General features: G+C 36.9%; 2 protein-coding genes across 2 annotated transcripts; both read right to left on the reverse strand.

Moving 5' to 3' along the window:
* Positions 1–449: 449 nt before the first annotated feature.
* Positions 450–1,388, reverse strand: LOC131394628 (olfactory receptor 7G2-like). The gene has a single exon (XM_058526015.1). The coding sequence runs from the start codon at positions 1,386–1,388 to the stop codon at positions 450–452; it is 939 nt and encodes a 312-aa protein (XP_058381998.1).
* An 11,464-nt stretch (positions 1,389–12,852) lies between these two features.
* LOC131394629 (olfactory receptor 7G2-like) lies at positions 12,853–13,806 on the reverse strand. Its single transcript, XM_058526017.1, has one exon. It carries the CDS (start codon positions 13,804–13,806, stop codon positions 12,853–12,855), a length of 954 nt encoding a protein of 317 aa, XP_058382000.1.
* Positions 13,807–15,025: the final 1,219 nt, after the last annotated feature.

The following is a 15,025-nucleotide window of genomic DNA, read 5'->3' on the forward strand; positions in this document are numbered from 1 at the left end:
GTATAATACCCTCAAGGTCCATCTATTTTGTCCTTGTCTTTTCTAACTCAAAGTGCAATTCTCACAGCCTCAACAATGGAACCAGGCAAAAGTAGTCTCTAACAATCACCAGAGCTTTGGTTAAATCCTCTCCCAGCCCTACCCACCTTACCCACTTCACTTCTTCTAAAAGCATTAATCCCAAAATCACTATTAGATGGACCCCAGACTCACATTCTCCTGAGGGAGTCTCCCTCAGAAACTGAGATTACAGGTTGGAAATTGCTTGTCAAACATCACAAAGCTAGATAAAGTGCAAATTATGTTTCCACTCCAATTTGAAGTGTACTTGTCCGTTATGCTATCTGATCATTTTAGAAGTTGGTGATGGAAATCAGGCATGTTGACTCACCCAGTACTCTTTTCACTTTGATTATTCTAGAAACCTCAGCCCAAAGCAGATGACACAATCACTGAAAAGAAGGTACCCTACCAATGATTTTTCTCAAGGCTCCTTTCATGTCTCTGTTCCTCAGGCTGTAGATGAAGGGATTCAACATGGGAGTGACCACATTGTACATCACTGAAGCTACTGCCATCTTCCTGGAAGAGTATGTAAATACAGAACTAATGTACACCCCCAAACCTGTCCCATAGAATAAGGAGACAGCTGAGAGGTGAGAACCACAGGTGGAAAAAGCTTTATACTTTCCACTCACTGATGGCATTCTCAAAATAGAGGAAGCAATTCGAGTATAAGAGAAAATGATTCCAGAAGGTGGAACACCACCAAATATGCTAGCTGCAAAATAAACCAGGATGCTATTGATGAGGGTATCAGAACAGGCAATCTTGATGATCTGAGCAATTTCACAGAAAAAGAGGGGGATTTCTGGGTCTGTACAGAAGGACAGTCGCAACACCATCAGACTGTGGAACAGGGCATTCAAAATGCTAATGAACAGTGAGAGTAGAATCAGCAGGCCAGAGAGGTGGAGGTTCATAATGACTGTGTACCTCAGTGGGTGACAAATGGCTATATAGCGGTCATAAGCCATAACCACAAGGAGTAAATTTTCCAAATTAGCAAAAATCAGGACAAAGCAAACCTGCATGAGGCAGCCTCTATAAGTGATGCTCTGGTTCTGTACTTGTATGTTCAACAGCATCTTTGGAATTGTGGTTGTGCTTAAACAGATGTCAGTAAAGGACAGATTGGAGAGAAAGTAGTACATGGGGGTGTGCAGATTGGAGTCAGTGATGATAGCCAGGATGATGAGCAGGTTTCCCAAGACGGTGACCAGGTAAATGGACAGAAACAGGCTAAAGATGAGGGACTTCAGTTTTGGATCATCTGTTACTTCCATAAGATGAAATTCTAAAATATCTGTTTGGTTTCTGGGTTTCATGTTGTTGGCAAATCTGATGGAAAAGACAGGATAACAAAACAGTCAAATCTGTGGTCCGCCGTCAGGAGCATCACCAGTGGCAAACACTGTTGGGAAGGGAAGGAGATGAATGTGTGGAAATGTCAAGAGAGTGTCTTCTATAAGTATATTGTTACTTTTCAAAAAGAATTGAAGCTGACATAGCAGAATGTCAACATTTGTCAATTCAGGAGAGGGTTACGGGTGGTCATTTTTTTTAAATTACACTATCTATACTGTTCTGATTATTTAAAATTATGGTTACCTTATAAAATAAACGTATAGACTACGGTGACAGCTTGAAGATTCTGTCTGGATCTCTTGAGACCCAGGTCCATGCAACAGAAATAATAGAAAGATATGTCAAGGACCAAGAATGGGAAAATAAGGTAAAATTTACCAACCCCTCTGCACCCTACCATCACAGGAATGCAAGTAAATGTGACAAGTTTTACGACAGTCATCCTGCTTTCTGTTCAGGAAAAAAACGGTTTTGGACATAGTAGACTGAGTGCAAGTTAAGCAAAAAAGAAGTCCTTGCGTATTGGTGCAAAGACACACGAAAACGTGAGAAGAAGATGACAGACAGGAAGGAGGGCCATGGGTGACTTAATCATCTTACATATTTACTTAATACTTAATCATCTGATGTATTTACTCTCTTCACTGTTTCCCTTGAATGAGCTTGTACTAAAACACCTGCCCTCATTTCCAAACATTGACTAAAGGACATTAAGTTACCTGGTTAGCATAACAGCAGAATAATGTTTGATCTGTTCTCTGAAAGTAGCATCTGGGAGATTTGCCTTCTGGAAATGCAAAGGGATTGGGTGAGCCACTGTGATCCTGGGCAAGATGGACCATCTATGGGAGGAGGCTCAGGTGTGCTACTTCTTTTCCTCAGAAGGATTGTTGAAGGAAGTGGTTACAGGAAGATTGCAATCCCTGTATCCCTAGAGGCTCAATTTCCAAAGCTTCTCATTAGCCAAGCAATGTTATCATCATTGAGATCCCAGAACAGTGCAAATCCTTACAGATCAAGACTCCAGAGGGAGGAATTCAGGATACCTGCTTTTCTGACTCTGAGGCCAGGTGTGCAATATTCTCAATGCAATTTATAAAGAAATAGAATAAACAATCCTAAATGCATATGGACCTATAAAAGACCCCAAGCAGTCAGTTATCTTGAGCAAGAAGAACAAAGCTGGAGACATCACACTCCATGGCATCAAGTGATACTACAAAGCTATAGTAATCAAAACACCCTGGTACTGGTATAAATACAGACACATAGACCAGAGGAACAGAATAGAGAGCTCAGAAATAAAGCCATACATATATGGTCAACTAATCTTTGATATAGGCTCCAAGAATACACAATGGGGAAAGGATATTTTCTTCAATAAATGGTGTTAGGAAACTGGATATCCGCATCCAAAAGAATGAAATTGTGTGAATATCTTATACCATACAAAAAAAAATTGAATGGATTAAAGACTTAAAGAAAATACGTGAAATCATAAAACTCCTAGAAGAAAGCATAAGGTAAAAGCTCCTTGACATTGGCCTTTGCAATGGCTTTTTGAATATGACACCAAAGGTACAAACAACAAGAGAAAAAATGAACAAAGTGGACTACATCATACTAAAAAGCTTAAGCACGGCAAAAGGGAAGAAAAAAAAATGAAAAGAGAACCTACAAAATGGGAGAAATATTTGCACACCATACATCTGATACGGAGTTAATATTCAAAATATATAAGGAACTCATACAAGTCAATAGCAAAAATATTAACAGAATAAGACAGGGGCAAAAGGCCTGAATAGATATTTCTCCAAAGAAGACATACAAATGGACAAGTATATGAAAAAGTGTCAACATCACTAATCATCAGAGAAATGCAAATCAAAACCACAATATGAAATCATCTCACACACATTAGGATGCCTATTATTAAAAACACAAAAATAGGGCCGGCCCGGTGGCGCAAACAGTTAAGTGCACACGCTCTGCTGCGGCTGCCCCGGGTTCGCCGGTTTGGATGCCCGGTGCGCACCAACGCACCGCTTGTCAAGCCATGCTGTGGCAGCGTCCCATATAAAGTGGAGGAAGATGGGTACGGATGTTAGCCCAGGGCCAGTCTTCCTCAGCAAAAAGAGGAGGATTGGCAGATGTTAGCTCAGGGCTGATCTTCCTCACACACATACAAAAAAATGAAAGATAATGAGTGTTGGCAAGGATGTGAAGACAAGACAAGCCTGGTACACTGTTGTTGGGAATGTAAACTGGTACAGTCACTATGGAAAACGCTATGGAGGTACCTCAAAAAACTAAAAACAGAACAACCAGCAATCCCACTTTTGGGTGTATATTCAAGTGATTTAAAACCAGGATCTCAAAGAGATACCTTGATTCCCATGTCTATTGCAGCAATATAAATCATCAAAATACAGAACCAATATAAACATCCATCAATGCATAAATGGATAGAGAAAATGTGGTACATACATACGAGATATTATTCAGCCTTAGACAAAGAAGTAAATCCTGCTATTTGTGACAGCATGGAGGAACATGGAGGACTCTATACTAAGTATAATAATCCAGATACAGAAAGATAAATATTGTATGATCTTTCTTGTATGTGGAATCTAAGATAGTCAAAACCATAGAAACATAGAGTCAAAATGGTGTTTGCCAGGGACGGGGAAGGGGATAAATAGAGAGAGATAGTCAAAGGATACAAACTTTCAGTTATGCAATATAAATAAGTTCTGGAAATCTACTAGACAGCATAGTGCCTACAGCCAACAATACTGTATTGTACATTTAAACTTTGCTAAGAGGTTAGATCTTATGCTGTGTTCTGATCACAAATAATAATAATAATAATAATAATAATAATAATAAAGAGGATGAGTGGAAACTTTGGGAGGTGATAGATATGCCAATGGTCTTGATGTTTTCATTGGTGCATTCTTATCCCCAAACCCATAAAGTTGTATACATTAGTATGAACAGCTTTTTCCATGTCAATTGTACTGAAGTAACGTGGTTTTTAAAATGTAATAATAATTAATCAATTAAAATCTTGAGCGCACTAAAGAAAAATCACTCATAGAAATTAGGACCCTCCATCTTTCCTTTTCTGGTTGGGTCCCACTAAAGCATGGGTCAGGCAGCCTTTCTCACCACCTCCTGAGGATACTCAGAAGGTATGCACTGGCATCATCTCCGGGACACTCCTATTTCTTGGGTTAAGGTGAGAAGTTAGAGAATATTGACATTGGATCCTTCCAAACTGGGAAGACTTAATTGGCTCAGGCCTGGGTCTATCAATATATTTCCTACTGTTCTTATAAAACAGAGATTTGGAAAAATATTCTAATGATGTTTCAAATGAGAATAGTTCATTAGGATCTTTTATTTTCAATTATTTTATTGACATCAGAATAGTTTATAACTGTGTAATTTGGGGTGTACATTATTATTTATCAATTTCTGTATAGACTTCATTGCACTCACCAGCAGTAGTATAATTTTTATCCATTGCTGTACATATGTGTCATTTTACCCCTTTCTCCTACCCCCAGCTACCTTCCCCTCTGGCAACCACTAATCTATTCTCTTTTTCCATGTATTTGTTTATCTTCCACATATGAGTGAAATCATGCAGTATTTCTCTTTTCTGTCTGGCTTATTTTGCTTAACATCAGACCCTCAATGTCCATCCATGTTGTTGCAAAGGGGACCATTTTGTCTTTTTTTATAGCTTAGTATTATTCCACTGTATATATATACCACATCTTCTTTATCCATTCATCCACAGAAGGGCACGTGGGATGCTTCCATGTCTTGTCTATTGCTAATAATGCTGCAATGAATGTAGGGGTCCATAAATCTACTTGGATTGTTGATTTCATATTCTTTGGATAAACACTCAGTAGTGGGATACCTAGATTGTACGGTATTTTTATTTTTAATTTTTTGAAAAATCTCCATACTGTTTTCCATAGTGGCTGCACCAGTTTGCATTCCCATCAGCAGTGTATGAGGGTTCCCTTTTCTGCATATCCTCTCCAACACTTGTTATTTCTTGTCTTGTTAATTATAGCCATTCTGATGGGATTGAGGTGATATCTCATTGTAGTTTTGATTTGCATTTCCCTAATAATTAGAGATGTTGAACATTTTTTCATGTGTCTGTCGGCCATCTGTATATCTTCTTTGGAAAAGTGTCTGTTTATTTCCTCTACCCCAATAGATGCAGAGAAAGTATTTGACAAGATCCAACACCCATTTATGATTAAAAACTCTCAATATAATGGATATATAAAGTACCTCAACATAATAAAGGCCATATATGACAAACCCACAGCCAACATCATACTCAATGGTGAAAATCTGAAAGCCATCCCTCTGAGAACAGGAAGAAGACAATGAGGCCCACTCTTTCCACTCTTATTCAACATAGTACTGGAGATTTTGGACAGGGCAATTAGGCAAGAAAAAGAAATAAAAGGTATCCATATGGGAAAGGAAGAAATGAAATTCTTGCTGTTTGCAGATGATATGATTCTATATACAGAAACCCTAAAGAATCCATTGGAAAGCTATTAGAAATAATAAAAAGCTACAGCAAATTTTCAGGGTACAAAATCAACTTACAAAAACCAGTTGCATTTCTATACACTAACAATGAACCAGCAGAAAGAGAAGTCAATACAATCCTATTTACAATCGCAACAAAAAAATAAAATTTCTAGGAATAAATTTAACCAAAGAGGTGTAATAACTATATACTGAAAATTGTAAGACATTATTGAAAGAAACTGAAGAAGACACAAAGAAATGGAAAGATATTCCACGCTCACAGATTGGAAGAATAAACATAGTTAAAATGTCCATATTACCTAAAGCAATCCACAGATTCGATGCAATCCCAATCAGAATCCTAATGACATTCATCATGGAAATAGAACAAAGAATCCTAAAATTTATAGGGAACAACAAAAGATTTCAAATAGCCAAAGCAATCCTGAGAAAGAAGAACAAAGCTGACGGCATCACAATACCTGACTTCAAAATGTACTACAATGCTACAGTAATCAAAACAGCGTGGTACTGGCACAACAATAGATATACAGATCAATGGAACAGAATTGATAGCCCAGAAACAAAACCACACATCTATAGACAGTTAATCTTCAACAAAGGAGCCAAGAACACGCAATGGAGAAAGGAAAGCCTCTTCATTAAATGGTGCTGGGAAAACTGGACAGCCACATGCAAAAGCATGAAAGTGGACCATTATATTACACCACACACAAAAATTAACTCAAAATGGATTAAAGACTTGAATGTAAGACCTAAAGCCATAAAACCCTTAGAAAAAAATATAGGCAGTACACTCTTTGACATTAGTCTTAGCAGCATCTTTTCAAATACCATGTCTACTAAGGCAAGAGAAACAAAAGAAAAAATTATCAAATGGGACTACATTAGACTAAAAAGCTTCTGCACAGCATGGGAAACCATGAACAAAATGAAAAGACAACTAACCACCTGGGAGAAAATAGTTCCAAATCATATACCTGGCAAGTGGTTAATATCCAAAATATATAAGGTACTCATACAACTCAACAACAAAAACACAAACAGCGTGATCATTAGGATGTTAATGTTTAAAGACAAATAGCAATACAAAAACTCTGCTTCCTAGATAAGAAAATCTGAGCCAAGCATTGAGCTATCAAAACAAGTAACTGTAATGGAATTGATCATTTGGAGCAAATTTGGACTCAGACACACCTGAATTTATTCCAGGTTCTAGCACATGCTTCAGGAACAAGGAAATTTTCACAACTATGTGAGAAGTCTCTGTCTCCATATGGGTATGATGGAAACCATCAAGAAATCTTATGGGGGTACGACAGGGATGAGAAATAAATAGACAATATCACCAAGCACAGTGCTTGACATATGGGACCTTCTTAATATCACCTATAGAGATTTGTTTATGGCATGAACATGATTGGACAAAGCAGAGAGTGAAGCGAGGGGTGGGACAAGATGAAAGAAGAGAAGAGAAAGAAAGACTAATCCTGGTATGGTGACTGCAAGTTTCAGAAAGAATTCATGTGCTGACACTCCCACTGTAAATCTTGCTCATGTATAGAAGCAGAGGGGAGGCCAGCCTCGTGGCTTAGCAGTTAAGTGCGTGCACTCTGCTACTGGTGGCCCGGGTTCGGATCCTGGGCACGCACCGACGCACCGCTTCTCCGGCCATACTGAGGCCACGTCCCACATACAGCAACTAGAAGGATGTGCAACTATGACATACAACTATATACTGGGGTTTTGGGGAAAAAAAAGGAGGAGGATTGGCAATAGATGTTAGCTCAGAGCAGGTCTTCCTCAGCAAAAAAAGAGGAGGATTAGCACGGATGTTAGCTCAGGGCTGATCTTCCTCACAAAAATAAATAAATAAATAAATAAATAAATAATGCATTTTTTTAGAAGCAGAGGGGAGGAAAAAGTGTTGGTACATTTTATTCTGGTTCATTAGCTTCCACTCCTTTTCTGTAGTACCCTGTCTTACGACATCACAATTTATTTATTCTTGAAGGAATGGGCATTTGCATTGTGACACATATGCACATACGCATGCATGCACACACACACACATATTTGTATGTAAGACTAGTTTAAAGCAATGCCAAGGAACTCAACAAATTCAAGACTGTTGCTGCCTTTGGGAATGGAAGGACAAGAATAGAGGAAAATAAAAATGAATGTTGTCTCTATCAATTATTTTATTACTTAAAGAGGAGAACTATAATGGCAAATGTCAAAATTTATTAATTCTGGAAACAGACACATGAGCACTGGTCCAGATATAATGTGTCATTCTGTCTTTTAAAAGATTTCATATTTTACCAAAGAGATATTGATACGTGGATGTAGCCTACGGGGTTTGCCTAGTTCTCCATTACCTGTGCCAGAATCTTCATAGAAAGGTACCAGTGTCAACCAATCATCATCACTAAAAAGGAACATGAAGAACCAGACACAGAACTATAAATATAAGATGAAAATCCACCTTCATTCCCTGCCCATAAAATAAGGAATACTTTAGAGAAGTCAAGAACACTCCACAAACTGGAGCAAGGGGAGGTTTCTCTTGAGAATAGAAAAAGATCCTAGAATTTTATGGTCAGAGTCAAATATTAGCAGATTGATTAGTATCATTGCAAAGGTACAAGAAAACATGTCAGATGATGGACAATGAGGCATAATCGTCATAGATAAATAAGATCAAACCATTTTCAGCATGTTCCCACTCAACTGAAGTTGGATTGGTAGAAAAACACCTCTCCCTATTTGAAAAACAGACTAGGGAACTTCAGATGACTTGGAAGCTAAACTTAGGGAAAGACACTCAGTTCTCCCTTTGATACTGCAGGAGAGAAATGGAAGCCCTGTTCTCAGGGGTCATGGAATCATAGAGCGAAGGACCGGGCTGTTGTGCAAAAGTGATGATTCCTGGAAAGAGGTTCAGATATGCTGACTAGTGACCTGAGCAGGGCTATTGAGCAGGGTGACCACAGGCAGATAATTTACAGTCTCTGTTGCCCTCGGGGCTTCAACATCCAAAGTTTCTCATTAGCCAAACTCGTTTGCTATCATTCCAATCCCAGGCCAGTGAAAACCCTTAAAAGTTCAGAGAAGGAAGAACTTAAAATTCCCTCATCCTGTAGGCGGAAATTATGCAATTCTCTTCCATTCACCTATTTCTGTTTGCATGTATTCCAAGTGCCTTTCACACATGGACAAAATTTCTTTCTGTAATTGGATTCTAGTCTTCTTTCTTAAGATGCATTCAAAGGCACCCTTTACAACAACAGTCTGAGGAAGATTGAAATGATATTTAGGTTAAAAAATATAGTTTAATATGGATATATATATGTTATAAAATGCAAGTGCATAAAAGACTGTGCATAAAAGAGTCCATGGTATTTTGCCATCAAAATGGCAAAATGGCATATTAGGCAGCTTAAAGCCTTCTACTTTCAAAGAAACAATAAAAAAACAAGCAGAAACTGTCAGAACTAACTTTGTCAGAACTCCTGAAAGCATTCAAAATTTACAGCAACCAAGTGAGTGCTGAATCAAGAAAAAAGCAATTTCGAACTGGTAGAAAGGTTTTGTGGCATTTTTATTTTCCCTTGCCCCACTTCCTCCCTGGCGTGACACTAGTCAGTCTTAAAATGATCACAGCCTGTGTTCTCAGTATGAGACCCTGGTCCATGGATTCAGAAGACACAGAGTAGACCTTTTCTCAAATCATTCTCTATGTCTGTTCTAACCTGTCTGGAAGCTACCTGAAGGACTGGCACAAGGCGCTCATCTCTGCCTTGCCTAACTCAGAACTCAGGCTGGGAAAACATTGGGCATTTTTTGAAAACACCACAAACCAAACTCACAGCTGACATGTGCCTATGGTAAAAGATTAAAGTCAAAACATAAAATAGCTCAGCTCAACCCCAGAGCAAAAACAGTAGAAATTTTCTTTAGGGAATTTGGACATTTTAGAGCAGGCAAATATGTGGGAAGATTTAGAAAGCCACACGCATACCCATGGCAAGACATATACTCAGAAAATACCAGAGAAGATTCTAAACTTTCATATTGATTTCTAGGCTCAGTGCAAACCTGGGTAAGTTTTGAAAGAGTACTGACCCACAGTTCCTACCTGTAAAGACTGAGAGAGGAATGTTATTTCTTTTCTTGTTTGTATCGCTCATGCCACTCAAGGAAATGTATCAAAGCACTAGCTGAACAAAGCTAAAGAACACACATTTCAATAACCACATATGACAAGAAGTAGAGTCTTTGCAAAATATTTTGAGAAAGTCACTAAACAAATAGACTTCTACCACCTCCAACTACTAATTTTTTTTAAAAAGAAAGCTACAGCGTAGATTCTTATATACAAAGCTAACTCATTATAATATTGAGTGTAAGGAGCAGAAAAAAAAATGAATGAAGTAAGTATACCCTAAGGGACCTGTAGGACACCACTACATGTAAAAAAAAAAAAAAATGTGTTATTGAATTTCCAGAAGGAGAAGAAAAAGATAAGGAGATGGAAAGAGTATTTTAATGAATAATGGTCAAAAACTTCCCAAACATGGTGAAGGACATGAACTTACAAAATTAAGAAGCTCCATGAACACCAAGGAGGATAACTCAAAGATATTAACACTAAAACATATTATCATCAAACTGACAAAGCCAAAGGGAAAAAGAGAATTTGGAATGGAGCTTATAACATATTAGAACCCAAGATAAAATTAACTCATCACATACAAGAGGTCCTCAGTAGGATTAACAACAAATTTCTCGTCAGAACCATGAAGGCCAGAGGACAGTGGGATGATATTTTTAAAGTGCTGAAAGAAAAAATAAAGTCAACTAAGAATTTTATATCTGACAAAAATTGCCTTCCAAAAATGGGGGAGAAATAAAACATGTGCAGATAAACGAAGCTGAAGGAGTTCATTACCTCAAAGCCTGCTCTATGAAAATATCTAACGAATTCCTTGAGTTTGAAATGAAGAGATGCTAGACAGTAATTCTTTTTTTTTTCCCAACATCAATTAACATTTATTCCTATAAATTCATGTCATAAAGACCAGAAATTTATGTTTATAAATTTAGTATGGAGATAACCATTAATTTTTGATGATACTGTTTATTTTTTAAAATGAAGAATTAGTGTTAGTGTTATTTAACCAATCTTTATCCTTTGCAAAAGGATTGAAACTTAAGTAGCTATGATAATCTTAACTTTAAAGAGAATATCATAACAGTCTTTGTAGACTCGTGAAAGTTATTGCGGCATTATCTAGCTAGACAGTAATTCAATGCATGAAAAAACAACTATTTCTGGTAAAGATAAATGTGTAGAAAATAAAAGAGCCCGTATTTTAGTTTTGGTTTATAATTCTACTTTTTAAAATTTCCTACTGGATTTAGAAAAACAAACGTAAACATTTTTAAATCTAGGCTACTGGCCACTATGTATAAACATTTAATTTGTGACAGTAACAACATAAAGAATAAAGGACAGAACCATATAAGAACAGAAGTTTTGCATGCTGTTGAAGTAAAAGTGATATGCATTCAAACAAGATTGTTAAATTTAATGTCCATAGTAACCACAAAGAAAATTATCTGGATATATTCTAAAAAAATGATGAAAAAAATTCCAAAATATTCAAGATAAAAAAATAAACTAGAAAAATATAAATAAATAATGGAGGAATTGAAGAACAACAACAAAAAAGGTATTAGACATACAGAAAATACATTTTTGAATGGAACAACTAAATATCTCCTTATCAGTAAAATCCATTAAAGGTAAGAGGATTATTTCTGCATGGACTACATCATGTTCTCATGTTCACCACTGAAGTATAATGATGTATACCTGAAATTTACACAATGTTATAAACCAACGTTACTGCAATAAACAAAACAAAAACAAACAAAAGAACATACTGTGCTTCCTGTTCATAGGGCACACTGGGATTTGAATGATTAATTTAAAAATAAAAGTGATATAACAATTAAAAAACTTTAAAAAAATAAACAAACAAAAGGTAAGAGGATTGAACTCTCAATCAAAGGGCAGAGATTGGAAGAATAATAAAAGAAACATTACATGAATATAAGAAGTTTACAAGAAACTCGCTATAGGTCCATAGACACAAACAGATTATAAATGAAATGATAGAAAATATACTTCAGTCAAATAGTTATAAAAAATGAACTAATATCAGAAAAAATATATTTTAAGTCAAAGCTGTTAAAATAGGCAAAAGAGGATAGATAGAAGATAGATAGATGACAGATAGATAGATAGATAGATAGATAGATAGATAGATAGATAGACAGACAGATAGATAGATAGATAGATAGATAGAGGTAGACATAAAAGGGTCAATAATCAAGATGCTATAACAACTATAAACATACATACACTAAACAACAGAACTTCAAATTGCATGAAGCAAACATGACAGAAGTGAAGTGAGAAATACATATTTCTACAATGCTACTTAGAGACTTCACTACAAAACTTTCAACAATAGATGGTACCTCTGGATTGATCAAAAAGAGATAGAGAACTTGAAAAATGGTATAAACAAACAAAACCTAACAGACATATGTAAACACTCCATTTATCAACAGCAGAAGATACATTCTTCTCCACTGCACATGGCACATTCGCCAGGAGAGATCATATGTTAGGCCACAAACAAGTCTAAAAAATTTTAAAAGGTTAAAATCATACAAAGTGTCTTCTTTGACCACAGCATTACAAAGCTGGAAATCAATAAGAGAAGGACAACTGGAAAACATTCAGAGATGGGGAAATTAGACAATACACTCTTGAAAAATCATTGGTATCTTATTAATGAGTTTTCTCAAGGCTACTTTCATGTCCTTGTTCCTCAGGCTGTAGATGAAGGGGTTCAGCATTTGAGGGACAACAGTGTACATCACTGAAGCCACTGCAGTGTTCCTGGAAGAGTTAGTAAGAGCAGAACTAATGTACACTCCCAAACCAGTCCCATAGAATAAGGATACAATTGAGAGGTGAGAACCACAGGTGGAAAAAGCTTTATACTTTCCACCCACTGATGACATTCTCAAAAAAGAGGAGACTATTTGAATATAAGAGAAAATGATTCCACACACAGGAATACCACCAAATATGCTAGTTGCAAAATATAGCAGGATGTTATTGATGAGGGTATCAGAACATGCAAGCTTGATGACCTGAACAACTTCACAGAAGAAGAGGGAGATTTCCAGGTCTGTGCAGAAGATCAGCTGCAACACCATAAGACTGTGGAGGAGAGTATCCACAATGCTAACGAATAAGGAGAAGAGAATGAGCAGTCCACAGAAGCGGGAGTTCATGATGACTGTGTACCTCAGCGGGTGGCAAATGGCCACATAGCGGTCATAGGCCATAATTGCAAGAAGAAAATTTTCCAAAGTAGCAAAAACCAGGACAAAGTAAACCTGTGTAAGGCAGCCTGTATAAGTGATGCTCCGATTATGTGCTTGTATGTTCATCAACATTTGTGGGATCGTGGTTGTGCTTAAACAGATGTCAATAAAGGACAGATTGGAGAGAAAGAAGTACATGGGGGTGTGCAGGTGAGAGTCAGAGATGACAGTCAGGATGATGAGTAGGTTTCCCACGATGGTGACTAGGAGCATGGTCAGGAATAGAATGAAGAGGAGAGGCTGCAGTTCTGGATCATCTGTCAATCCCAAGAGAAGGAATTCTGAAACATCTGTGTGATTTCTGGGTTGCATGTTGTTGATGAATCAGACAGAACAGATGGGGTGACAAGAAAATAAAATTAATGGTCTTTGGATAAGCAGCAGAAGTATCAACTGGGAACTTGTTAGAAATAAATAATGATGATACTACTCCAGACTTAAAGCTGATGAACTCTAGGGTGAGAACCAGCAATCTAAGTTTTATCAGGCCCTCCAGATGAATTTGATATATGCTAAAGTTTGAGAACCAGTGCTTAAAATAATTTTTAAAACTATGTATATTGTGAACTCAAGAAAATATTCAAATCTTCCTCTCTGCTAATTTATTCCTCCATAATCATCTCTCACTCTGAGACTGAACTAAAGATAAGATATGGTGTTTCCTTCAGGAATTCTTTTCCTTCAGGATTCTTTTCCTTCTCCAAGGAAACCACTACATGAACTTCATATACATTATTCCCCTGCAACTTGCACTGTAATTGCCATTATTGTTCCATAAACTATTGCATTGTTTAGCATTTTGAAAGCTTTATATAAACTGAAACATACGGTACATGTAATTTACAGTTTTCATACTTAAGTAATGTATTTTTTTATTGATGTTCAAGTATTTAGCCCGGCTTCATTAATTTTTATTAGCAGAGAGTATTCCACATTACTGTTACATCATGTTTTATTTCTCCATTACCAAACTGATAGATATTATGGTTAATGCCTTTCATCCTGTAGTTGTTTATGAAAACAAATGCAATATAAAGCCATGCATAGGGAATACCATCACATTCTAGATGATGTTGTCTCTTGGATGGGGAGAACAAAAACTGAGGGGGATACAAAATAGGTATCTTCTATATGTATGTTATTTTGCTACTTTATAAAAAGACCTGAGGCTGTTATAGCAGGATGTCAAGATTTGTTAATTCTTGAATGAGTTGAAGGGTGGTCATGTATGTTTTTTTGATGCTATCTCTGCTGTTCTTATATAAAATACATGGTAATTTCATAAAGAGAAACAAGCACACTAGGAAGGCAGCCAGCTAGTCTCTCTGTGTCTCCACTTTCTCTCCCGCATCCTCACAGCCCAACCACAGGGTTAATACAAACAGTCATCTGTACAACAGTGCATCAAGAACCAAGTACAGAAATGACAGGTAAATATGACCAACCCCTACCCCATGACCACACAGAATTCAAATAGATGTCAGAAAGATTTACAACAATCATCATGTTTCAGAAGGGGCAAATTTCTGCT

The sequence above is a fragment of the Diceros bicornis genome, chromosome 30, assembly GCF_020826845.1.
Source record: "Diceros bicornis minor isolate mBicDic1 chromosome 30, mDicBic1.mat.cur, whole genome shotgun sequence".
Lineage (NCBI taxonomy): Eukaryota > Metazoa > Chordata > Mammalia > Perissodactyla > Rhinocerotidae > Diceros > Diceros bicornis.